Below are 27,939 nucleotides of genomic sequence, written 5' to 3' on the forward strand. Positions count from 1 at the left end.
GAAATCCATAACACAATCTAATGTATTTTCATAATCAACAAAAGCATACATATTTCTTTGTTAAATTTAAATGATGAGTGTTTTTACTAGTTAATGATAATAATAAAATTTTATTTATCATTTACCTGCAAATGAATGGACTTCTACATTCAATCATAATATTCTTTTCACTATATACATGTTCTTGTTGATGAGTCTCTACAATATGACGTTTCTTTAAACATTTCAGTGCATATGTTTGACTTTTGTCATAAATACATTGAACAAGTTCAACTCTTCCAAAACCTCCTATACCTAATGTTGCTACTATATCCAAATCATTTAAACTCAAGTATTCCAGATCTAAAACAATAAAAATTTAATAGAAAAATTTTTTTATAATAAATAAAATAAGTAATTTGAGATTTTTATGAAGATAGATGTGTAGAAAAGAATAGAAAAACTCACTGGACTGACAAAATAAACAATTTATTTTTATCAAAGATGAATATATTTAAATAAGATTATATAAGCAGAGTTTGTGATCGCATTATAATCATAGAGGTTATTTACTCAAAGGGATCAGCTAAACGGCACTTATTTTAAACTTCATAATTTTTTTAATGATTGTCAAAATTCCTTTGCTGAATTATTTATCCCTGAGTACTTTCCTCTTACAAAAGCACTTGACCTTATTCAGACTGTGGCTGACTGCTCATGTACAGGGACTATTAAGTATTAGTACATATTAGATACTAAACAAATTATTATTTGGTTACAGCTAGTAAATAAATTATTGCTATCACCCTTCTCTTTTATTTATAATGAGCAATGAGTTATCTTAAAAAAAGTAAGGAAACAAGTAACTGAATCTTTTCTTGATTTAAACCTGCAACCTGCAGCATCAAAGAACTGTTTGTATAGCAACTGAACACCAGTAATATTAATCACTCACCCGTTTCGAACTGATGGATGAATTGTTATAGTACTCTTTCTTATTTAAAGTATTAGTATGTAGGAGAACCTTTACAACATTTTAACCATGCACTTATGCACCATGCACCATGCACCATGCCTGAAAAAGAAGCATTGCCTTCTTTTTCAGGCTATGGATGCCAACTGTTGATAACATATTGTACTAATATGTTATGTTATACTAAATGCAGTCAATAGGTTTTAAAGTAAATAACTGTAAATACATTAAATATTAAACAAATAAAGATTTTGGGTTCTTATTTTCAGTTGTGAAGTCTTTTTTGTTATATTATGTTATATTCTCTTTGCAAATAAACTTTTGCATTTCAAGTTTGTAATGGTTACAAACTTGACTAAGAGCATGTTTTATTAGTCATTTTTTTGAAAGTAAAAAGCAAATTTCACACCATCTGCTTGCACTTGTATTGTAATCAAGCATTTATTCACAGTAATCAGTTAGCCTACCACAGAGAAACTGTGATATTTATATTGTTAAACTTAAGATTTGGTGGGCTGATTTATTATTAAGATTTTGCAATTGAATTTTAACCCTAGTTCTTTTTTATTCAATTGGATCCCACTTTGTCAGATGTTCCTTGGGGATTAGAAACATCTGGCTGAAAAAAAAAATTACTGTAAATTTATTTAGGCATCTTTTGATATCATGTGCAGCTGATAGGTCATCATAAATACCAATTTAAATTCTCTTATCTCTTTGCAATGTACATTTTTGTTTCTTTTCTTTAATTTTTTATTCACATTATTGTAACTGAAATTTAAATCTATTTTTACATCTGCTACTTGTATTTTTTTTTTGTCATTGCTATTCAATTTTTTGTTTATCTTTTATTTATCATTGTACTTACAGAATTGAAGTTAATTATAAATGTAACATGTCAAATTACAGATACAGATACTGAAAACATATTACTGATACAGAGTGTATTATGGAGATCTACTGGGACTTTCATAACATATTTCTACTTGTGAAAATAATGAAAAAGTCTATTTATAAACATATATCCTAAAAAATGCTTTGTTTGCGAATCACAGCTAGTGAAAGATTTTGCTCGGATTTCAGCTACCCTGGAGAAATGAACTTGTACTGAAATTTTTAGGAAGTTAATTAAGGAGCAGAATAAATGATTTCTTATGATTTTTGACCTAAAAAATCAAATATGTCCCAGTACCGTATCTGTGGTAGTTTTTGAGAAATCTGGGGTTAAAATCAATAAATTTAGGTAAAAAATCCTGTTTATGTTTGAGATACAATAACTTTATTAAATGGGTAATAAGCACATAAAATTTTTAAACAAATACTGTTGACAATTTAATTCTGAACAAAATGGTGTAAGAAAACAAAGTGGTTGAATAAAACAAAGAAAACATAGAAAAATTCAAATTTTATTTAGAAACAATACATTAAATTTGTCAGAAAAATACACTTATCCAATGTAAACAAAAAACAGTTCTTTTTTGTGATGTGAAAAATTTGTAAAAACAGAATTTACTGTTAAAAATTTAACAAAAACTGGAAATTACACAATTTGTAAAATAAAGATTACTTATATAATAATCTTTTTATTAATGACAGAAATACAATAAAATATTTGAAGAATTATTATTTCAAAATTGGTAATAAAGTAACTACAGCTGATCAACTACGTGCAATACTGTATTAATGTTTAAATCATTTTGTAAGGTACAATAAGTATATCAGGTACTGTGAACTGTACTATCGTTAGCGAAGGTTTTCTGTGAATTTTCAGTTTGAACGTGATCGGTTTGCCATTGAAGTAATGCTGTAGTTATTTACAACAGAGGAAACCGCTGATATGGTATTCATTTTGAGTATGTGTAATGGTAATGCTACAGTTGCTGCAGAAGAATATGAAATATGTTTTTTGAATCGCAGGATTCCAGATCCCACAACAAATAGAGTGACATTTCACAATCTTTGGGAAACAGGTTCACTACCAGATACTAACGATCTGTCAAACATGATGCTGTTATTGATAAAATTATTATCGATGCAGTTCAGCACAGTCCAGGCTTCAGTATACGACGTCTTTCTAAGTGAATAGGAGTTTCACATTCAATGGATTTGGATGATATAACAAAACTTTTATCCTTATCAAACAGACAATTCAACATCTTCACACAAAAGACGGTTCACTTCGCTTGGAGTTCTGCAACTAGTGAAATAAAAATTGACAACTCTACAATTATGTTTTGTTTACCAACGAGGCAAATTTCACTCTAGATGGCATCAACAACTCTCAATGAACATACATGGACAGAAGTAAATCCTCATGAAATGATGGAAGGCAATTTTCATTTCCGATTTAGCATCAAGGTATGATGCAGCCTTCTTCAAAATCGACTGTTTGGACCGTTCATATTAGCTGACCGCTTAAATGTTGAGGTCTACTTGCACTCTTCAAGAAGAATTGCCGCAGCTGTTGAAGACGTTCCTCTAGCGCCGAGACACAAAGAATACTTCTAGCACGATGGCGCCACCCTGCACTTCTCTTGGTCAATTCCTCACTTGAATTATCATTTCATGAGAAATGGATTGGTTGTGGGGTCCACATTTCTGGGCACCAAGATCGCCTGATCTAACACCTTTAGATTTCTGCGTCTGGGGATGAATAAAAAGTATTATATACAAAACAAAAATATATGCTCGTGAAGTATTGATTGTTCGCATTATGGATACAGCTGAGAAATTTATGAACAGCTCTGAAGAAGTAAAAAGAGCAACAAAAGCAGTACAGAAGCATCCCCATAACTGTGCTGAGAATGGCGGGCTTACTTTTGGACATTTACAAAACTGGTACATATACAGACATTACTTTGGACAGACACTTTGGTCTAGTGTACAATTTCTAAATAAAATTCAAATTTTTCCAACTTTTCTTTGTTTTATTCAACGTATCTTACACCAATTTGTTCAGAATTAATTCTCTACAGGTTTTGTTTAAAGGTTTTATGTGTTTATTACCCATTTAACAAAGTTATTTTACATAAAAAAAAAAAACATGGTTTTTAATCCCAATTTATTGGTTTTCACCCAAGATTTCTCAAAAACTACCACAGATACGATACTGGGAAATATATTCAATTTTTCAGGTCAAAAATCATAAGAAATCACTAATTCTGAGTCTTAAAATAACGTCCTAAAAATTTCAGTATGATCTCATTTCTCCGGGGTAGCTGAAATCAGGGGGAAATCTTTCACTAGCCGTAACTCGCAAATGAAGAATTTTATAACATATGTTTATATCAACTTTTTCTATTATTTTCACAAGTAGAATAGGTTATGAAAGTCCAGGAGAACTTCATGATACACTCTGTATGTGACAAATTTAAAATAAATAAATTTTATGTAAAAATACTTACAGAATAAATAAGTATTGTTAAGTAAATTCAATATAGTTTTATTATTTTTAGGCATAACTAACTGAATATTTAAATCATGTAAACTCATTCCATTATTAGTATTTGTACTTTACCTTGATCTCCTTCTGTATGCATACTAGATGAACTTGGTGGTCTAGATAAAGTTCTTTGTCTGTCTCCATAATCTTTATGATGTAGCTCACTTAAGTCACCGATTAAATGAATAAATGATCTAAAATAGAAACATTAGAGATTTAATTCTAAATTTATATCTAAGTTCTATTAAAATGAACCATCTAGTACAGAATATTGATATATGAGGTCTGTAAATAAAGTAATGAGACTAGTTTTTTGGCAGCCAAAGTGGCAACACTGTAAAGTTACTAGTAAGCATATGGTTATGTGAACCATATGGTTCATATAATAAATAAATATATATATATATATATATGTGGTTTATATTAGGTTGTATTTTTATTCTATTGTTGCCACTTGAGATGTAAGCAAACTTTTCTTGAAACGAGGTTTTGTTGTGCATTACAAAAATGAGTGATACTAATAATGAGCAACGTTGTGCAATCAAATTTTGTGTTAAACTCTGTGAGAATGGTACTGAAACTTTTTCAAAATTTGAAAGGGCGAATGCAGATAATGACCTGTCACGAGCCCAAGGTTTTAGATGGTTTAAAGCATCTTCAGATGGCCAAGAATCAGTTGCGGTCGATCCACGCTCTGGAAACGTCAAAAAGTGATGACAATGTTGAGCAAATCAGAGACTTGATATGGTATGACTGGCAATTAACTATCATAATGATTGCAGAAAAATTGAATTTGAACCGTACCACAGTCCATCAAATTTTGACAAACGAATTGGACTTGAAAAAAGTTTGTGCAAAATTAGTTCCAAAAAACCTCACTGTTGAACAGAAAAACAACAGGATGGAAGTATGCCGGTAAGAAACTGGAATATCCAAAGATATTCCAGCTTAGTTCCAACATTTCTATGAAGAGTGGGAAAATCATTTGAAGCATTGCATGGCTTCCCAAAGGAACTATTTTGAAGGTGATAAAGTTCAGTTATAATTGAATTGTAAATAAAAAGTTTTTCTGAACCAGTCTCATTACTTTATTTATAGATCTTGTAATACATAGCTTACCTTAATTTTTCTATGAAAGTACTTTTGCAGGATCCTGCATTCTCAGTCATGATTAAAATAATTCCATTGTTGCATAATAAAACTACTAAAATAATAAAAATTGCATATTGATTTATAAAAGTGCTGCAATATGTTACAATTTTTATATTCTGTATATATTACTTAAAGTAATATATATATAAAGTTATATATTAAAGTAATATTTATATATATATATAAAGTTACCAAAGTTAGACAAAAAATACTGCTTGGATAATTTATTCTGAACTGAGAAAAGACAGAGGTTTTCCTTTTTACAGATTGTGAAGCTACAAGACTCGTTTAGCAATAATTTGAAGTAACAATAATAAAATGTGATACCTCTTGCAAAATACTTATAACTTTTTTTTTTACAAAAAAAAGTTATAATTATTAATAGTTATAAAGTTATAAGTTAATTATTAATGTTGTAGTTTGTACATAGAATTATTTATTTTCTGCATTGATTAATAATTAATCAGTTAAACGATTAGTTATGAACAGTATAAAATACTATAATTGTAATATAATATTTAAAAGTAGTTAACATGAAATAATCATTCATAAGACATATACAGATTGGCATGTGAAAATTAATAGAAGCTGAAAGAAAATGAAAAATAATCTGCAATCTGACAACTTATAAGTGCAATTAATTTGAAGTATTTTTTTTTTTTTATATTAAGTATGCTTTAATGAATCTGCTTACTCTGATTCAATGCTATTATGAAAAAACAGGAGAAAATTCATTGAAACCTAAAACTATACCAACAGAACCTGTCACTTTACACTAAATTCTTTCCTAATGAACCTTAGTTGTTGGACTCTTTTGGAATGTGAAAATTGAATGATTTTAGTGTTTTATGCTGTCTGATAAGATTATTCATAATAATGATTGCGAATCACCCATTAGGTTTTTTCTCAGCATCATGAATCAGTTAATAATATAAGATTTCAATACTGGAGAGAACATGATATGATATATTTTATTACATCTAAAATAAAAATAACCATAGAGTAATTAACCACAAAAAATAATATAGTTGTGTGCTATTTCATACATTAACTATGAGAACCAATAAAATACACTTAAATTTTGGCTCAGTTATTTTAACAGCTGGTAAATATATTAAAACTTCCTTATGGAGAGAATCTGTAATGTCTTTCTATGAAGGAAATACTGATTACTTACTCTCTATCAAGCGTTAAACACTCAACACCTGGAGAAAGAGCTATAACACTTGCAGTACGAAACTCTTCTTTTAATAAAGCCTGTTCTCCAAAATAATCTCCTCGTTCCAAAATACGAAGATCTTGTTCTTCAGTGGTCCCTTTTTGAACAAATTTAAAAAAAATTAAATATTTATTTGAATAATTTTTTTTTTGTTAAAATTAGATACGCTATAGATCTATGCAATAGATCTAACGAGTGTAATATGTCAACAGGTAATAAAATAAATTGGCATCAGTATTGTCAATATATTTTTATTTTCTCAACAATTATATTTATGTGCACAAAGTCTGAACAATAACACCGAATCTAAGAAGTTGAAGATTTTGGCTAAAACCTTTTTTTAAATAAATTTGTCATTTAAGGAAAACTTTTAAAGGCAAAATCACTTGCGAGATCTTTTTAAGAAAGCTAGACTATTAAAAGTACAATTTTTATTAAACGTCTACCCCAGCCAAGACATAACCTCTGAATCCTCTCCTCCTTTGAGATCTAAAGTCTGAACTTTAATAGTGTCAGTGTGTCATACTTAGAAAATCATGTCAAATTTGAAGTAGATTTTTTGACTAGTCAACCCCGAGTTATCGATGCAATCCTTATTATTCCTTTTGTCATTAATCCCTTGTTGTAATATATACCATAATATGAGTGTAAATGTTAGGAAAGTTAAAGTTACATTAATCTTAAATTATATTGATATATTGATGATTAGACTGGATGTAACCGCATACATATATCATCTCATATGTGTTACTACACGACCATACAGTAAGTACAGTGCAGTAAGTAACTCATATGGCTCCATGAAAAGAAATGGATATCAAGTAATGTTAGGTGTGCTTTCTACAGGCTACCTATACATTAGAGTAAGATGTACATTTTAGTATGTTAACAAAATCTAACTGTAAATGCATAGTTTTCATTGCAATAACTATTTAAAAATTATTTTCTTTATATTTTCTTGTTGATTTTTCATATAAATTAACGTATTTACCATTATTTCATTTGACAAAACTGTTTTAAAGTACATTTCAGTGAAACATTTCCATTCATAACTGCTTCCAACTAACCAGTCATTATGGAAAAGCTTTGTACTAAACATGTATAAAATCTTGGTCTCTCATACTTTCATTTTACAAAATGTGATCAAACCATTTTGTGCATACTATGTTACCATTCTTTATGATGATCTAATAATCTATTTTTTCTGTCTTAAGTTCTTATTTTTGTTTACGTCAACATTTTAATTTTACTACTTCCAAATATTTTCATTAACGATTAAGTGAAAAATAAAATTGTTTTATCCCATTAATTACAATTTAAATTTGTAAATATCTTGCTTTTTGATATTTTAATCTCAAACATATTTTTTTGAGTTCTTGATTTAAAATTCTCCCTATTCTTTTTTCTTACTAAAGATAGTATTTTCTAACCACTTTATTTGTTTTCCATCAAGATAATACGTAATATATATATATTAATCTTTTTATGAAATCACTGAAATATATACATAAGTTATATCAATATATTTTTGTACAAAGAGAGAAAGAGAGTATAAATATTTTTTTTTTTTTTGCCTTCAGTCATTTGACTGATGTGATACAGTTCTCCAAGATTCCCTATCTAGTGCCAGTTGTTTCATTTCGGTTTACCTCCTACATCCTACATCCCTAACAATTTGTCTTGCATATTCCAAATGTTGTCTGCTTGCACAATTTTTCCCATCTACCAGTCCCTTCAATATCAAAGTGACTTTTCCAGGATACTTTAATATGTGGCCTATAAGTCTCTCACTTCTTTTAAGTATACTTTTCCAAATGTTTCTTTCTTCATTAATTTGCCGCAACACCTCTTCATTTGTTACTTTATCCACCCATTTGATTTTTAACATTCCCCTATAGCACCACATTTCTAAAGCTTCTAATCTTTTCTTCTCAGGTACTCCAATCGTTTAAGTTTCACTTCCATATTAAGCTATGCTTCAAACATATACTTTCAAAAATGTATTCCTGACATTTAAATTAATTTTTGATGTCAGCAATTATATTTTTATTGCAAGCTATTACATTTTTATGTAAGCAGAAATTATATTTCTGACTGAAAGCTCATTTCACCTGTGCTGTTTGGCATTTTACATCACTCCTGCTTCATCCATCTTTAGTAATTCTACTTCCCAAATGACAATATTCTTCTACCTCCATAATCTTTTCTCTTCCTATTTTTATATTCTGTGGTCCATCTACATTATTTCTACTGTATTTCATTACTTTTGTTTTGTTTTTGTTTATTTTCATGTGGTAGTTTTTGTGTAGGACTTCATCCATGTTTTTCATTGTTTCTTCTAAACATGTTTTACTCTCAGCTAGAATTACTCTATCATTAGCAAATCATTTCACCTTTCACTTTTACTCCAGATCTAAATTGTTCTTTAACATAATTAACTACTAGTTCTATGTAAAGATTAAATAGTTAATGGGTATAGGGGGCATCCTTGCCACCCTTTTTTATTATGGCTTCTTTCTTATGTTCTTTAATTACTATTGTACATTTTGATTCCTGTAAATGTTAGCAATCGTTCTAGCTCTATTTTTGAACTCTACATTTTTTAAAATGCTGAACATTTTATTCCAGTCTATATTATCAAATGCCTTTTCTAAGTCTATAAATGCCATGTATGTTGGTTTGTTTTTCTTTAATCTTCCTTCTATTATTAATCTGAGCACTAAAATTGCTTCCCTTGTCGCTATATTTTTCCTGAAACCAAATTGGTCTTTTCCTAATACTTCTTCCACTCTCCTCTCAGTTTTCCTGTACAGAATTCTGATTAAGATTTTTGATGCATGACTAGTTAAGTTAATTGTTCTGTATTCTTCACATTTATCTGCTCCTGCTTTCTTTGGTATCATGACAATAACACTCTTTTTGAAGTCTGATGGAACTTCCCCTTTTTTGTAAATATTATACACCATTTTGTATAACCTATCTATTGCTTCTTCATCTACACTGTGCAGTAATTCTGCAGGTATCCCATCTATCCCAGGATCCTTTCTGCCAAATCTTTTAATGCTCTATTAAATTCATATCTTAGTATTGTATTTTCCTTTTCATCCTATTTGACTTCCTATTCTTCCTCTATAACACCAGTTTCTAATTCATTTCCTGCGTATAACTATTTAATAATTCCACCCACCTATTGACCTTTTCTTTTGTATTATAAATCTGTGTTCTATCTTTATTTAACACATTATTAGATTTTAATTTATGTATCACAAAATGCTCCGTCTATTTTACCAATGATCATTTCTCTTTCACTTCTGAACAATTTTCTTCAACCCACTCTTCTTTCACTAATTTGCACTTTCTGTTTATAGTGTTTCTTAATTGTCGATAATTCTTTTTTCCTTATTCATCACTAGCATTCGTATACTTTATATGTTCATCCATCACCTCGCATTGATATCCAAGGTTTTCTACCAGTTCTCTTCTTCCACCTAAATTTGCTTCTGCTGATTAAAGAATTTGCCTTTTTAACATTCTTCCATTCTTCTTCTATATTTTCTACTTTATTGTTTATACTCAGACCTGTTCTCCTCAAAACTCTTCTTTAACTCCTCTTTCTCAAGTTTCTCTAAATTCCACCAATTCATCTGACACCTTTTCTTCATGTTTTTAAACCCCAATCTACATTTCATTATCACTAAATAATGGTGGTTGTCGTTGTCTGCTTCTGCATATGACAAGTTGATTTCTAAATCTAAGCTTAACTGTGATATAATCTATCTGACATCTTGCAATATCACCTGGCTTTTTCCATGTGTATATTCTTCTATTATGATTTTTAAACTGGGTGTTGGCAATTACTAAATTATAGTTCATGCAAAACTCAATAAGTCTGTTTCCTCTTTCTTTTGCCCAGCCCGTATTCATCCACAATATTTCCTTCCTTGCCTTTTTTTGATAGTTGCACTAAATCTCCAATTATTATTAAATTTTCATACCTTTTTATGTGTTTAATTGCTTCATCAATTTCTTCGTATACACACTCATCTTCAAAGGCACTCGTTGATATCATCACGGGAACTTGTTGGCATAGACGTTAATTATTATTGTCAGCTTAAATTTTGATTTTATCCTTACTACAATGATTCTATCGCTAAACTTTTTGAAATACTCTATTCTGTTCTCTATCTTATTGTTCATTACAAAACCTACTCCTACCTGCCGTTTATTTGATGCTGAGTTAATTATTCTAAAATACCTGACCAAAAGTCGTTTTCCTCTTCCCATTTAATCTCACTAATTCCTACTACATCTACACTTAACCTCTCCATTTCGCTCTTTAAATTTTCTAACCTACCAACCTTTTTTAGACTTCTAACATTCTACGCTCCAACTTGTAGAATGTTATTTTTTAATTTTCTGGTGACCCCTTCCTTAGTAGTCCCCAGCGAACGGGGGACTACTTTACCTCCAGAATATTTTATCAAGGAAAGCATCTCCATCTTTGTTCATGAAAATGCAGAGAGCTACATTTTCTTGGAAAAAAAATAGCTGTGGTTTTCCATTGCTTTCAGCTGCGCAGTACTCAGAAAATTGAGTGATGATGATATGGCTGTTTGAGTCCTGCTGACCTATGCCCTTAAAAACTACTGAAAGAGCTGTTGCTCTCTTTCAGAATAGATATACATACTGCAAATAAATTATTACTTACCTGGAATCCTCTGAGTAACTTTAACACTGCCACCACTTAATATAAAAAATGTGTCACCACTGGCTCCTTGTCTTATTATGTGATGACCAGCAGGAAAGAACTCCTTTAAACAAAAATATTGAAAAGTCAGGATTAAAATTTAATGTATTAAGTTGTCAAAAACGACAGAGTTTTGTTTATACAATAAATGAATTAGGCTGCTGAAAATTTCTTATAATTTTTTTTATTAATGATTCTTTTTGGCCTTGTACTAAAAATATAACTTAGCATTTCTGATAATTCTGCTGACATTTTGCTCGCAACCTGATATCCAACTTTCCATCAAGAGTATTTAATCATCTAATAAATAATTTAGTTAATTTTTTCCTTTTTTATAAAAGATAAAAATCCCACATAAGAAATATTAGTTAAAAGGGGAAAAAAATTTATTCTACACACACACACACACCCATACCCCCATACACAGAGACATGTATATATATATATATATATATATATATATATATATATCGACCCAAGACTGTACAAAACTACTCTATCACCTTGCGGTGGTTCAGGAGGCTAAACAGAAAAGGAAAGATATGAATAGGTTCTGATTATGCAGTATGAGATAGCACATGGCAACAGAATCATTTATAGTAATCCATAAATTATATGAGAGATTGGTTCTTTCTGTCTCACAACTTATACTGACCAACCACATGACTGATTGTGGCTGAGAGCTAATTCATTAGACATCACCACATAAACATGAAACATCTACCAAATCAAATACCATATGGTCAGTTTAGTGGAAATGTTATGCTGACCTGTGTAGAGAATGTTATGTTTATCTCTTAAATATTTCATTATACCATCTTTTTGTTAATTTTATGTATTTTATATAAAATAAATAAGTATTAAATTATTGGTAAAAGTTCTCTCTTTACTTTTTATCATTTTTATGGCTGCAAATATGAAGTTTTATGAAATTTAAATGTATTCTTGAATTAAAAGAATATTAAAAATGTCTTTTTGAAAGTAATTTGTACTCTTTAATTTTTATAATCCTCTTTATTAGAGAAGAGAGTAAACATATTGCCAAAATTTTTATCTTTAATCTTTGTGCCCAAATATTTTTAAAAATGAACTATTTCAAGAACCACATTTACAACATATTTATATGGTGTGTTTCATCATATGCAGGATCACCTGATTAGAAACCAATATAAATATCCATTATTCAATATAAGAAATAACGTTAAAATAAATTGAGAACGGTGGTAGAAAATTAATAAATTCTATTCCAAATATAATTGGTTTAGTTTTAACAGATGGAATTTTATAGTTCTGAGTTCAGGAATCTGTTTTTCAACTGAGACATCACAACAGGAATATATGATTCTATGTATGTGAAGAGGTGTGGGGTTTTTGAAGGTTCAAAATGCAAGTTAAGAGAAAAATTTTATTTTTGTCTGTTAGATCTATTGTTGTCTCATCAGACTTGAACCTGAGTTTTATAGAATGAATTTCTTTCCCCTCTTTGCGATTTTTACTTAAGTGTCCTTTATAGAAGTTCTTATGTCAGAGAAATGTTTTTATACTTTATGACCCAAATATACAATTTTACATTTAAAGTTTACATTTAAATACACCATTATTTGTTACTCACTAGGAGAAATTATTTTCATAATCTCTTCTGAATTTTATATTGTAAATAATTGACCTAATTTTAAGTAAGAATTTTTATGACTTATGTTTATTTTTTTATTTATTTACAACTAGATTTAAATTTGTATTCTAGAAAATAATATTTATTTTATTATTACAATTGGGTCATACATTTCATTTACATAAAAATTTTATCTTCAATTTATAATTATAAATTACCTATTAGATATTCAGTAAAGTTATAATAAATAAAATACTAAATTATTACTTACCACTTCTAAACAATCTGCTACTCTTGCCAAAATGTCATCATTAAGATTATGCAGTAGAGGTACACTGCGTAAGAAATTAATGTTCTCTTCCAGTCGTTGTAAACCAGTGCGTTTCATAATTCTTTGAAACACTCTTCGGTCAAGAACCCAAACTTTTGAGTCCTTGACAACTATAAAAAAATTATTGTTAATAAAATAATCAGTCCACATATAAAAATGTAGCATATAAATATAAATGATTAGATTTAAAAAATTTTAGTGCAATATATGTAGTTTAGTAAATGAATGCTTTTTAATTAACAAAATACATCAAACTATTTTATATTTTCTACACAGAAAAATGTCTTATGTCCAACTGGTTAAATCTACCTTCACTAAGACTAAGTAAAGGTAAGAAATCTTTAATTAATTTATACATTACACATCATACTTACATTGGAGACTATTACACTTATTACATTTTTTCTTTGAAAGACATAAAATGTATATCAAAATAAACAATATTACAAAATCAACTTCACAGATGTTTTACTTATGTAATGACAATTTTAAATTAGTGTAAATGTGAATTTTTACTGGGCAATTACTTTTTCATAAGCTTTTTATAACGATTAATTTATTTTAAATATTCCATCACTTGACTCAACTAGTGGGAAATTATGAAATTCCAATCTAATTATCAAGACCAAGGTGTATATTAATCATTTGCATGTAAAATTTTAGTGTACATCGTTTGTTTTAGTTATGTAATCAAGTGCAACTGTTGATTTACATTTATTTCTCTAGCTATAAACTTTGGTTAATTAAGAAATTGTTAGTCAGAACATGTTATACAATATACATTATACAATATTGATACAACAAAAATCAAATAAGGTGAGAACTGTAGGATAAGTTACTGAAAATGGTCATAAAAGATACTGACTGTTTTGATGAATTTAAGTTCTTAAAAACATATATTTAATAAACTTGGTTCAGGTCAAACCAAAAATTAAAAAAATGGTAGTTCTGTTTTCACCACCAATTGTCATGCACATAACTAACTTTCAAATTTTAAAATAGCTTTCAAGTTATTTTTATTATAAGGTAAAACAATATATTTTATAGATTTTTTTCTCCTGGTTGATTTTCTATTACTGATATTTTGTATGAACAAATTATTTTTTTTTAAACTGATTCTTGTTAGTTAATTATTCAATTCATTATTTCCATTCAAAAACTGTTTTCAGTAGTTTCCACCCAAAAAAAGTAGGTGTTAATAATGATGATATTTGAAAAAAAAATTACCAGTTTATAGGTAAGAAAATTGGTAGTATGAAGGGAAAATATGTATAAATCACCAAAAAATTTGATACTTTCAACTAAAAGATTTATTGTATTTTACAATAACGTAAATATATAATTCATTTTTGTTACAATAAAATAACATAAATGTAGACTCCTTCTGTCATATGAACAATAGAAATAAAATGTTTAATAGACATCTAGTCTCTTATTTCAGAGGTAGCTAAAAAAATAACCGTATAATATCTGTAGAAGATATATATACTAAACTTTTTCAGGAACATCACAGTCTTTTAAATGCATAATACTTATTAGCATGTCGTTATCTATTCACCAAATAAAATTGTCTGACAAAAAGTGTACTGAATTCAACAGAAATATTTTTTCTTTTACATCTAAAATTAGGCATCTACTACTTCTCTTGGGATCTACTCAATTACCTTTTCCCCTTGGTTGATATACTTTCACTATTTTTGGTATTCTGTCTTTCATCCAATATATGTGCAGATACAAATTCCATTTTTGTTCCTCAAACATTTCATTAATGAATTTAGTCTTCAACTTTTGAAAGATGTCCAAAAATCTAATTCTATTTTACAAGAGAAACCTTTAATGCAGGGATCATCTGTGATACTCTTCTGTATCACAGAAATAAATAATGCCATAATCTTTAAAATTTGACTCATTCACACAGATATATGAAATAAAAAAGGCTTAAGGGGTTAATCTCAATTATTTTCTACTTTATGAAAAATTACGGATTTAAAATATGAAAGTAAAAGCATTAAGTATTTTTAAAACAATACTCCTATAATTATATTCCAGTTCTTTAAGAATATTCATCTGCATAGTATATTTTTGAAGATATAATGCTAAAAGAGCATTAATACAGAAAATTAATATTATGGGATACATCTATTTAAAAATTTCTTATTAGTAAAATATAATAAATATACAGTAAATATTATTTATATCGTTCTTTATATTTTCTGATTAGCAGTGTAACATTTAATTGATGAGATTAACTAGTTTCTATGTTTGGTTAGTTAAAATTGAATTCATTCACTACTCTATTGCTACTTTTTATTCATTAAACTGACTGAATTTTATGCATTTCATATTTTTAAGTGTAAGTCCCGTACTTATAAATTTCAATTTATATTCTTGGATTTAATTTGAATTAATTCTTCTAATAGTTTAAATGTGGTAGCTTAAATAATTATACAAATTCGGTGTGCCTTACAGTTATAGAAAGCATGATTTTTAAAAAAAATTAATTTAAAACGAGTACACAAACAACTAGTGTAGCTGTCTGTTGGTCCTGGTTCACCAAAAGCTACACAAAACAAGTTTGGACATTTTTAGAATACTAGATGATACAACTTATCAGTTAGAATTTTTTCATATTATATTAAAGATTAATTTGCTGTGTAATGAAATAATATAATGTTACAATAAATATAATATAAATACAACTGTACTAATTTTTTTAAAAATAAATGATAGTACTATAGACAGGCTTGTACCCTTCTGTTTATAAAAACAGTATACCTTTTGTATTTTTCTGTCACCACCTTGATGATCTGATGAGCTTAAGTGTTTTTAGATGCTGAGTATGTTTATATCAGTATTATAGTTATGTTTAATGTTAACTTTATTATTCAAGTTTTGTGATGTGTATTTAATATTATATGGTATTTTTTATAGTCTCGTTCGGTGAAAAAGAGGTGCGTGGTAATTTTCTGAACTATTCTCACTATTATTGTATTATCTAATAAATAAAAATATTACATAATTATTTTTAAAAATTAAGCTAATTGCATCAAACAATATATTGTACTGAAATACTTGCAACAATTATGTTTATCAAATTATAAAAGAAAATCTAATGAAAAATATAAACAAACATTTTTAACTTAAAGAAATTAGATACAATTTATAAAAATCATATGATTGCAAAAATTTTCCCTCAAAAAAATATTCATCCTTTTAATGCAACAAATTATTAGCAATTGAAAAAACTAAATGTGAACATACTGAGAAAATTAAGAAATATATAAATAGTAAACATGTGTTTATATATAAAAAAAAAAAAAAATTATATACTTGACAGTGAATCATTTACTATTATTTAAAACAAGATTCTGTACCTGTCAAGAACAAGGAAAAGTAATCATGTAATCTTAATATTGTTTTGTGTCATGATAGAACAAAGTTGTTTTGATTAATGGAAATCAATTTGTGGGTAATTTACATTTTTAGACTGGTGAATCAGTTGCACAATAATTTCTATGGAAGTTTTCACATGTCACTAATTTTATCCTCTTGGATTAGGATGCAAGATAAAAATTCTCTGAAATTTGAAATATTAAATATTGAAATATTTAATATTAATATAAAAGTCTGATTAAACATTTAGTGCAGTTAGTTGAATAATATCACTAATACATAAAAAGTATATAAATTTAAGTAATTTTATTTTCTGAAAGGCAGTTTAATTTTATTCTACATTAGGCCATTGGACTTTTTCTTTCTCATCTAAATAAAAAAGTATTTAAAAATTAATTTTTTTATAGATAATGGTGGGTTAATCTGTTTAAAAATTTGAACTAAATAAACTATTAAGTGTTTATATATGATTAAATATGAATGTCAAATGTCATTATTTGGCAAATTAAAAGTAATGTATTCTTTCCATAATTGTTTGGCTATAATTAATATAGGAAGGAGAGAATTAAAAAGAAATATTGTCCTAAAATTAATTTCTTACCTCTTTCTTTTTCATATTTAATTTATATGTGTTATTTTTAGGAATAGTTCTGTAAAATATACTTTCACACCCTTTTGGCAAATATAACTATTAATTTTTTATAAACGTTTATTTTATTGTATAAATAAATTACATCTCTCAAAAAAAGAAAAAAGAAAAGATAAATAGTCTAATTATAAATAAAAGTCAACAATCAAGTTGGCAGTAACCTCAAAAAATAAAATAAATTTTTTGAAGGTTATTGAATTTTTTCAGTATTATTATTACTAAATTGGTAAGTGAAAGAAAGCATATTTTTATATTCACAACTGCTATGGTTTAAAATATATTTAATGCTTTAATATATCATGAATTGCTTAAAAACTAAATGTCTGATAAGTAGCCATCTCTCTGCTTGCTGTAAGAAGGAAAGCAGCATCAGAAAAAAAAGTTGAATTTGTACTTTTAGCATTAGTTATTTTTTAATGTATTAGATTGATAGTTATCTATTTAAAACATGTTACGGAGTATAGTTAAAAATTATCAGACGTTAAATTTTTTTTAATTTTAAAATAATAAGTAAAAACTTAGTTATTTGAGAATATAGATCATTGACCGATCATATGTCACTTATTTTTCGTATTGTTTTAGAATTCTTAAATTTTTCTCAGTATTTTAGCGCATGCTTTTAAAAAAAACTGAAGATTTAGCTGGCTTTTTTGATACTCCAAGTGAACTTTTTTTAAAGAAATACAGACATGTTCTGAAACTTGAGCTCTCTTTTGCAATTAAATTTTTGCCAAACTTAAGTAGTATTTTATTTGTGTCCATTACTCTACGTAAGTGCAGATGGTGTGTTATGCAAAAATTTAAGGTAAATTGTAGCAATTACATTTTTTGCTGGTGAATTAGAACAAAGAGTAGAGTAAGTGAAACGTTATTTAAATGTAATCCTAAACTTTTAAGTACATGAACTATTTAATATTGGGAAGGAAAAGGGAGTCTTCAGTCCTTTTTTGTTGAAAAGAAATATTTGTGTCCACAAGAACTAATGTTAAGTGGTCATTTTTATATGAATTCTGTTCCAACAAGTTGACTTTTGTTTATGTAACATAGTTCTACAAATTTCCAAATACCTATTTATGCAATCTTTATTTACGTAATTGCTGAGCTATGTGGCAGAGAGTAGTTTCTTAGCCTTTCATGTGAAGGTTAATGGTTCAGGTCTCAATCAAGTGAAGCATTTTTGCTTGCTATATAATTCATTATCATTTATCATCACTATTATCAGACATAAGCATACTATTATTACTGTGTAAATAAATAAATAATTATGATTTTTAAAATCTGTCAGCTTATAACTGATTGTATTATTTTAAATACTGTAAATAAGTTTCATATTTGTAAGTTTAGCAAGTTAGATTATGGAGATTTCATAAAAATACCTCAGAAAACTCAAAATGTTAATAGTCGTAAATAAATACATTTTTAAATCCATGCTTTTTTACTAAATTTTAAGGAATAAGCAAATTTGTGAAATATATAATTGTTCAACCAGATGTAAAAATAAACTTCATGTTGTATTAAACAGACTAGCACTTTTTGAAAAACATCCTCCCTTTGCAGGTTCAAAATTTAGCCAATGCACATTCTTACTATTTTTACAGTTTACCTATATCTCAATTTAAAGTTCTTAAACAATTTTTAATAGAAAATCCTTTCACTGCATTGAAGAAACATTATAAATCTTTAAAACTTTGAATTTCATTTAAAAATTAAATATATATTAGTTGGATTTGTAGAATTAAGATATTTTAATCTTGTCTACTTATAAATTGATTTGTACTTCTTTTGTTATCTTATTCTTTATAACTATAATTTAAATTTAAATATAATACTTGAGTATAACTTTATTTTATTTTTAGATTAAATCAGTTTGTTAGATATTATTATTGTAATTAAAACCAGTTAACATTCCAGAAGGATTTAGGTACTTTTTTGTTTCTCCCTCCCACCCCAAAAGTTTACAAGTTTTTCACCTGGAAACAACTCAAAATAGCTGGAAATATTGATATTAACGATAACCCAATAACATGATATATCCATTTATATTTATTTATTTTACAAATATAATCTAACCAAACTTGACTAACCTTGACTAATTTGAGTATTTAAATAATAGATTCAGTAATTGTTGCAATTATTTATTATTTAAATAATCAAATAATTTCTGTTAATTAGTAGAAGTTAGAGAGCGAAGTGAATGTAGATTAAGTTTGGTTAGATTAATTTATAATTTATACATCTATAATTATAACCAATTATTCTTATATTTTTAAAATATAAAATATGTTAATATGGTGAATGTTTAAAATTAGCGGTATAAAACAGAATGTTAGTGTGTTATTTCTCCAACCTGGTTATTGTTAATATCAATATTTCCTGCTATTTTGAGTTATTTCCAGATGAAAAACTTGCAAACTTGGGGATTGGGAGAAATGAAATGATTTGTTAACTAGTGAAACCAGCTAATCTAGTGAGTATATTCTGATCCAATTTGGTCCAGAATTATAGTTTTCATGTAATTATATGATGTTGTAACTTAAATTAACTTGTTTGTGATACAATTAACTTGAGTTACCGAATACAATGATTTCAGAAAATGTAAAAGAAAGTAATTATTTAATGTTTCACTAAAAATCTGTTTATTTTTTCCTTATTTCTAACATATAATAGTATAAAACTTTATCTTATAAATTTTGTTTTCGATGATTCTCTTCAAAGTAGTGTTGAGTATTGAACACAAGAGAAGCCATGATGTGGTGTTCCTATCAGCAAGCCTACATGTAAATATTAAAAATATTTGAGCTATCCACTTATGAACATAACTTTTCTATGGTCATTATAAGAGAGCTTATGGTCAATTATAATACCTAAGAACTTCTATAATGATAACTGCTCTATAACATTATTTTCATGACATTGACATTATCTTTTCTTCTTCTTTAATCTGCAGCATAGTCTTAAGGCCTGTTCAATCCATCTTCTAATGGCCACCATACATCACTTTTACCAACTGGCTTGTCATATTATCAATAGAAAAATTGTTAAGATTCTCTCCTTTCATCTATTCTTTCAACATGCTTCTTCTAGGGCTTCTGTAACTTATTTTTTTTTATAAATTGACAATATTTTCAGCTCCTTTTCTAACAACATTAAAATTATCTCTATATATGATTATTTTCTTGAACACTCCATATTTATTTTTAAAAAATAAATTTTATTTATTAAGTTGAATTTAGGCGAGTTAAGCCACAGCATTTCAAATTATCACACACATACAATTTTGATTAAAAAGTTACTTTTTTATCAAATTGCAACAAATAATGATGCAATGACAAAATTTTTCTTGCAAATGAAGTGATGCTTTTATTTTTTTCTATAATGATTTTGTTCAATATAACATCCATGCATTGTTTCAGTTTTTGAAATAAATATAAATTCATTTTTAAAACAAAAAAAATGTAATAGCTCTCAGAAAAGTTTTTTTTATGAATTTAGAACCCCAGTAACTTATGCTGGTTGTTTATCTTATTATTCTTACCAAGATGACTGGGAAAACTCGGTCTTTAGATGATGATTCCTTTCAATTGACTTCTTATCAAATGTCTAGTATCTAAATGAACCTACCATCCAGTAAAATCTCAATGAGGGTTGAAAACTTTTAAATTCCATAGGAATCAAAATTAAATTATTTGCTAACTGATAAATTAATAAAAAAATGCATATTTGTTTGTGTGAATTTTGTCTGTTTAGGAAGTGTTAAAATAGCGAGTAGGACAGTTGGTTAGACCTTCATTGCTAACCATAATTGTAATTTTTTTTAAATGTTGGCTGGCAATTAGAAAACAATAAAAATCTAGACAAGTTTTGAATTTCCTAAGATCTGAGGTTCAAGAGGTAATATATTCTGATTAGTAATAACTGTGCAAAATAATTCACATTTAGATAGTAAAGATTAATATCTATCGATACAGGTATATGTGTGTGTGTGTGTGTGTGAACAATTATCCATTAAACAATATGTAATGTTTTTGTTCATATGTAATCAGTATATAAGATTTCATTTGAAAATTTTAGTTTATTATAATAGACAAGTAAATATTTCTGTCATTTTAGGAATTTTTTGTCTGTCTTTGCAAATTAAAACAATCGTTCCAAACAGGACAAACGAATTTTAACAAAACCTGCAGAATTATTATCTTTACTTTTAATATTACCTTACAATTCTTTTTTGATCTTATTTCTCTAGATAAAAAAATATTATTTTGACTTTTCTTACTTTACAAAAAAAATTTCCAAACATAAAACACAAAAGTAAATGCTTACTCATAGAAATAATTTCGTTGTTAATTATTTATTTTCGCCATTATTATTATTATTTTTATGATTCTGGACATGCTTCACACACTTGGAATGAGTTAGTGAAATTACCGGTAAAAAAAATGTTAGGCCATTACCAGGAACTGAACCAGAAACCAGCTGATCTAGAAGCTGATCATTAAAATATAGTTAAAATTAAATAGATTTAATTTAACTATTTTTGTTTAAAATCGTTTAAAAATTTTCATAAAAGATTCCCTCTTTGAAAATGTAATTATTTAAAAAAAAAAATATAGTTACCGATTTATTTTATTTATTGTCTTTTATTTATTTCGCTTACAAATTTAGTTACAGAAGTTTCATTCATGTTTTATATTTGGCTTATTCAAAAGAGATGCAAATCAGCATTCTGAGCGGTTCAAATGTAACCATTCTGTTTCGCTTTGAAGCGTCTCTAAAAAACGCTAAGCTTGTCATTATTAAATATGGTTACACATATTTGAAACTTGTACGTGGGAATATGGAAAAGTAATTTTACAAAAATTTCAGTAAAATTTTAAAGTAATCTAAAAGTGAAGTAAATTTTAAAGGAATTTTTATAAAATGCAAAAAACGATAAACTGCAGTCGACTAAAAAAAAAAAAAAATTCAGAGAATAGTATCGATTATGTTTTGTAATATTGGTAACTTCTTCCATCTAATCGGTAATTAATTGAGATGAAGTAAATAAATCTCACCTCAATTAATTATTGTTTTCACGGTATGAAAAATACCGTCCCTATCCGGGATTTTGACCCTGGATCCCCGATGAAAGACCGAGACGCTATACACTCCGCCACTGAAATCGGCAATTTTGGGTTTTATTTTAATACCTTTGAATATTATTATTATTCATATTTATTACTTTGAAGTATTAATATGGACTTAAATGAAGTTTTTTTTTTTTTCCTATGAAATTGCTTTGTTCAAGTTTTTCCCACCTTTTTCTCTTTATCCTTCCAAGCAAATTCATAGCCATTTCAGTTTTATCCGAGGAGTAACAGCAGTTTTGTGTTTGTTATTACAAAATTCTTTATTAAAACTACATAAAATCAATCATCTAAAAAGCCCAATGTTATAGTTTGTTTGCAGTAAAGAGATAATCTTTTCTAAAAAATAAAAATTGCTTGAAATAAATCGATTGCTATTTATTGATAACAGTAGATATTAAGAATTATTTCACTTACCATTATATAAACAGATTATAATATAGTATAAATAAATTAAAAATATCTTCAAAAACTTATAAAAATATAACAATACACATCCTATAAAATACAAGATATATTTTCTTTTGATCATTTCCTAACACGTACATGTTTGACACTTTAATCAAATTAAAAAAAAGGTATAATTAATACCTTAACACAGTAACACATTTATTAAAAAAAAAAGTAATTTTCTATAATTCACGGTGAACAAGTAAAGTGTATTACGATTGTACTCAGTATAACCGAAAAGTTAATTACGTTATAATTATGAACGGATTTTCATTTAGATAGACAAGTTCAATATCACAGATAACCAAAACTGTATGAAGATGGTACGGTGATGGAAGAATATTCAGTTCGCTGTTAACTAAGGCTAATAAATGAACATTATTTATTATTCATCACGGTGTTTTAAATTGCAAAACACTTTTAACATAAAATAATATATTCTGTTTTAAGAAAAGAATCAAATATTAATTTTTTGCAAATATTCCAATCTGTTTACTGAAAGAAAAAAAAACTGTGCGTTCTAAAAACCTATTTTTGCCAAAAAGTTATTTAAATCTTAAGCAGATTATTAAAATTATTTTTTCATATTATTAAATTTTACTAATTACCTTATTCAATAAATATTAACTGTAAATCAACTGAGTTGAATTAAATTTTTCATATCAGAACAGATTTTCTGTTAACAATGATATATTTATCATAATATTTATGTCAAGAGACGTAATTGATAAAGTACGTTATTTCTCTGTTTCATTTCTCCAATTTGAACAAAGAAATATTTTTTTTATTTTTGAGTTTTATTGAAGAAAATACTATTTAACAAAAAAAGGAAGATAAGGGAGAAGGAAAGATAAAATAAAACCAAAGATTTATTTATTTATCCCACCTCAGTTAATTGAGTACTTTTTCCGTTTCTCCCCCACAAAAAAAAAAGTTTTTCACCAGGAAATAACTCAAAATAGCAGGGAATGTTGATATTAATAATAACCAGGTTGGAGAAATAACCCAATAACCCGATACAACCATTTATATTACAATTTTTATAACCATTTATATTTATTTATTTTATAAATATAATCCAACCAAACTTAACCTACTCTCGCTTCGCTTGCTAACCTTGACTAATTAACTAATGTTTTGAGTATTTAAATAATAGATTCAGTAATTATTGTAATTTATTATTTAAATCAAAACATTACTGTTAATTAGTCGAGCTTAGCGAGCAAAGCGAGCGTAAGTTAAGTTTGGTTAGATTATAATTTATATCTTACAATTATAAGCAATAATGCTTATATAGATGTAACATATGTTAATATGGAGAATGTTTAAAATGACCGGTGTAAATCAGCACGGTTATTGGCTTATTTCTCCAACCTGGTTATTGTTAATATCAGTTTTCCTGCTAATTTTAATTTTTGGGGGATTAACGTAAAGATACCAATTATATTGATTAGCTGGAAGACGTTACCCATTTTGCAAAATATAATCGATACTATTTTCTGCAGTTCATCGATCTTTGCATCTTACAAAACATTATTTATATTTATGCCATTTTAACAAATTAACGATAAGATAGAAAGGTCGACTTGATATCTTATCGCAAAGACCTATCGCAAAGCTTTTATGCCAATTTAGATTTAAATATATGTAGTTTTTCATTCTATCAGTCTTGATATGAAAAATTTCTTAATTCATTTAATTTTTAAAACGTTTTAAGAAGTAGGTGGGAGGAATATGTATCCGGAATTATTTGTTTGTAGTTAAATATTGATTATTGATTGACGGTAAATCTGATATTTCATTCTACGGTAATACGATTTATAATACTTAAGTGTTAGGTAGATCTATTTAATTTTATCATTATTTGTAATTTCTAGCATCTTTTTATGTACGAGTATCTCTTTCTTATAATTACAGATAAACTAGTTAATGATGATTTTTGTATGTATATTTTTAGTATAAATTACTATCAGTAATATTAAGTGTATAATTTTTTTTTTGATATTAGTTTTCATACGAAAAATTATGAATTCTTTCATTATTGTATCGTTTTGAGGAATAAGGAAAAAGTAAAACTGGAGATATAGACCTATTTTTCTAACTCTGATTATTTTCTTTGCCTTCAAAATTTTCTTGAACGTTAACATGGTTTTTTAAACAATAATAACGTACCTTTGTCATGAATTAAAAACACAAAAATGTGTTTAAATACAGAGCTATTTCTTAGTTTTTAGATACTTTAGATAAATAACAAAAGTAAATAAGAAAAAGTCGTAAAGGGGTTTCTTTAATAAAATTAGAACATCTGATTTAGTTTTACTTCTAACTTCTTACTAATAAAAACTTAATATTCAGATGTACTGATAGAACAATATTATTAGTAAAAAAAAAACCCTTTATATTAAAGTTCATATTAAGATCGCATACAAAATAGGATTTAGCTACCAAATATAGTAAACATGTATTTTTATCGGTGCCTGCTGTTTATATTTATTAATAATCAACCTGAAAAAAATCGGATGATCCATTTCTATTTCTTTGTGCATAATAAGACTCCGTATAAGTAGAAAGATAATTGCTTAATAGAATCAGAAAATTTTGTTTTAATAGTTAAAAAAAATTAATTAAAAAAATAGATTGTAACTTTCTAAATTAAACAAAGAAAAAATTGATTTATATGCGAAGAGAAACGTATTTCTCAGGTAGACGTCCATTGATAGTCAGAGAATTTTGTATTGGTACACCTTTTATTCAGAGGCAAAAAATATCATAACACAATAATTGTGAAGCTTTTGTACGTTTTTCATTCAAAAATTGTATGTAAACGTGTATGGCATAGAAATAAAAACAGGGTGTGCATTCAGTCGGTTGTGTTAATTCTGAAACAAACTGAAGGAGTTAAGGAGTGATCAGGATTATAGTCTTGCCTTTTGTTTCATGAAGCTCAGTAGAACAATTACTGATGTACAATGCGGCTACATTAAACCGAATACTGACAGGCGGACAGATTTTCGACATTTTATAGATTTTCTGGAAATAAAAATGTTAGTTGTTTTATTTAAAAACAAAAATTTAGATATGCTAATAATAATATATATAGTAATGATTTTTTTTTTTAATTGCAAAGTTAACTCTCTTTAAGCAAAAAGAAAAAAAAACCATATAAAGAACCATATAACAGCCAAAACGAAATTAAAAATAATTCTACTGAAGTGTTCTGGAACTTGTAAACCAATCTAGAATTATTACTTAACAATCTATAACAGTATTAACGGTTTTATATTTTCATATAGTTCTATTCAGCAGGTTACAAGTTTAAGAAAATGAAAAAAGATCATTATTTTGAAATTACTTACCTTTCACAGATGCCGTTCTTGTACAGTTATATAATATGGCTAGTTCTCCGAATACCTTTCCTGGTCCCATGTGACCGAGTACTTTGTTTTCTTTTATCACCTCAAATTCTCCCTCGGCAGCAACGTAAAGGTGTGCCCCTAGTTAACAGAATTAATTTAAAAGAGTTAAAAAGTAGTACTTTATATTACAATTTAATTTTTCTAAACGTACAGTGATCTAAAAACAGTTAGAAACTGTGCAAGCTTCCAATTCTGCAGGACAAATTTTATACGTTAAGAACGGTCCTCTCTTGGCGGGTTTTATAAAAGAGAAAATTAAATGCAATATATGATCGTGCCAGATGTAATACTAATTTAAAGGGAAAAAATATAACATTCAGATTACTCAGAACACAAAAATTAAGATAACAATGGATAGATAGTAGGTAGATATATTTAGAAAGCTATATTATTCATCTATATTATTCATATGCAGCCTATAACAAGCAATCCTCTCGTTAAGTTAGAATTTATTCTAAATTTAGCATATATTACCGCGTTCGAGGGAACGTTAGCTCTCACGCTCAACAGTAGTTTCTTTTTGATGTTTTTCTGGAAATTATTTTTTTTACTTTTATCAAGCAGTTTTTTCGCTTTTGCGTTTCTTGTAAACTAGTTTTTTCATACAGAAAGTGTCTAAGTTTTAAATTAAAATAAAAAAGTATAATTAAGTAAGCATCATTAAGAAGTAAATAAAATAATAAAATTAAATAAATGTAAATTCCGGTAAAGGTTTTTGCAAAACTTCTTTGCAATAAAAAATAGTCAATTTCCATTTTTTTTTTTTTTTTTTTTAGAAGAAATTAAAGCACCACTAGCTTCATTAGGTCACACTACTAAATGTTTCAAAAACCAAATTATTTATCGCAACATAGTCAGGCTAAATAATTTATCTTTAAATGGAAATTAACCTAAAATAATAAATAAAATAATAATAATAAATTAATAATAATAATAATAAAATAATTAATTAAATAAAATAGAATTTTAAATTTACTTTAATTACATAAAACAGCGTAAGGAAATCTTTAAATAAGGGGGTTAAACCTGTTTTAAGATTTAATAGCATATATTTTAGCTTAATAGAATACAGTAAAATCTTCTTAGATTTATTTCCAGCCGATTACTATGGTCATCCAGAACGAAAGAATTTATTTGTGCATCGCATCGCATGGGCCTTGACCCATTCACAACAATGGGTCAAGGCCAGCTGATTTCAGTACTTGTTCTGCTAACGCTGTACGAAATTTCATCGCTGTACTGTGACGCAGAGTGATTTTGCGTGTGTTTATAATGAATAAAAAAGTTTAAAATCTTGCTAAATGTGAGGTATGATAGGTCATACGTTTATTGAATGAGCAAGGTGTTGGTCCTGAACAAAAAACGTGTATGGTGACAGTGTAATGAATAAACGAAACGTAAGGAAATTAACAGAAGTAAATTTGTTCATGATGAATGACGCTCATGGCGCCTT

General features: G+C 27.2%; 1 protein-coding gene across 1 annotated transcript in view; it reads right to left on the minus strand.

The window, feature by feature from the left end:
• Positions 1-27,939, minus strand: part of LOC142322313 (cGMP-dependent protein kinase, isozyme 1-like) — a 257,621-nt gene that overhangs the window by 18,029 nt on the left and 211,653 nt on the right. Inside the window, exons 5-10 of the mRNA XM_075361250.1 lie at positions 26,427-26,564; positions 13,396-13,565; positions 11,474-11,576; positions 6,724-6,862; positions 4,470-4,588; positions 126-342 (exon numbers count right to left, since the gene is read on the minus strand). Of these exons, the coding sequence (XP_075217365.1) occupies positions 126-342; positions 4,470-4,588; positions 6,724-6,862; positions 11,474-11,576; positions 13,396-13,565; positions 26,427-26,564 (886 nt within the window). The remainder of the gene's footprint in view (positions 1-125; positions 343-4,469; positions 4,589-6,723; positions 6,863-11,473; positions 11,577-13,395; positions 13,566-26,426; positions 26,565-27,939) is intronic.

The sequence above is a fragment of the Lycorma delicatula genome, chromosome 3 (assembly GCF_047948215.1).
Source record: "Lycorma delicatula isolate Av1 chromosome 3, ASM4794821v1, whole genome shotgun sequence".
NCBI lineage: Eukaryota > Metazoa > Arthropoda > Insecta > Hemiptera > Fulgoridae > Lycorma > Lycorma delicatula.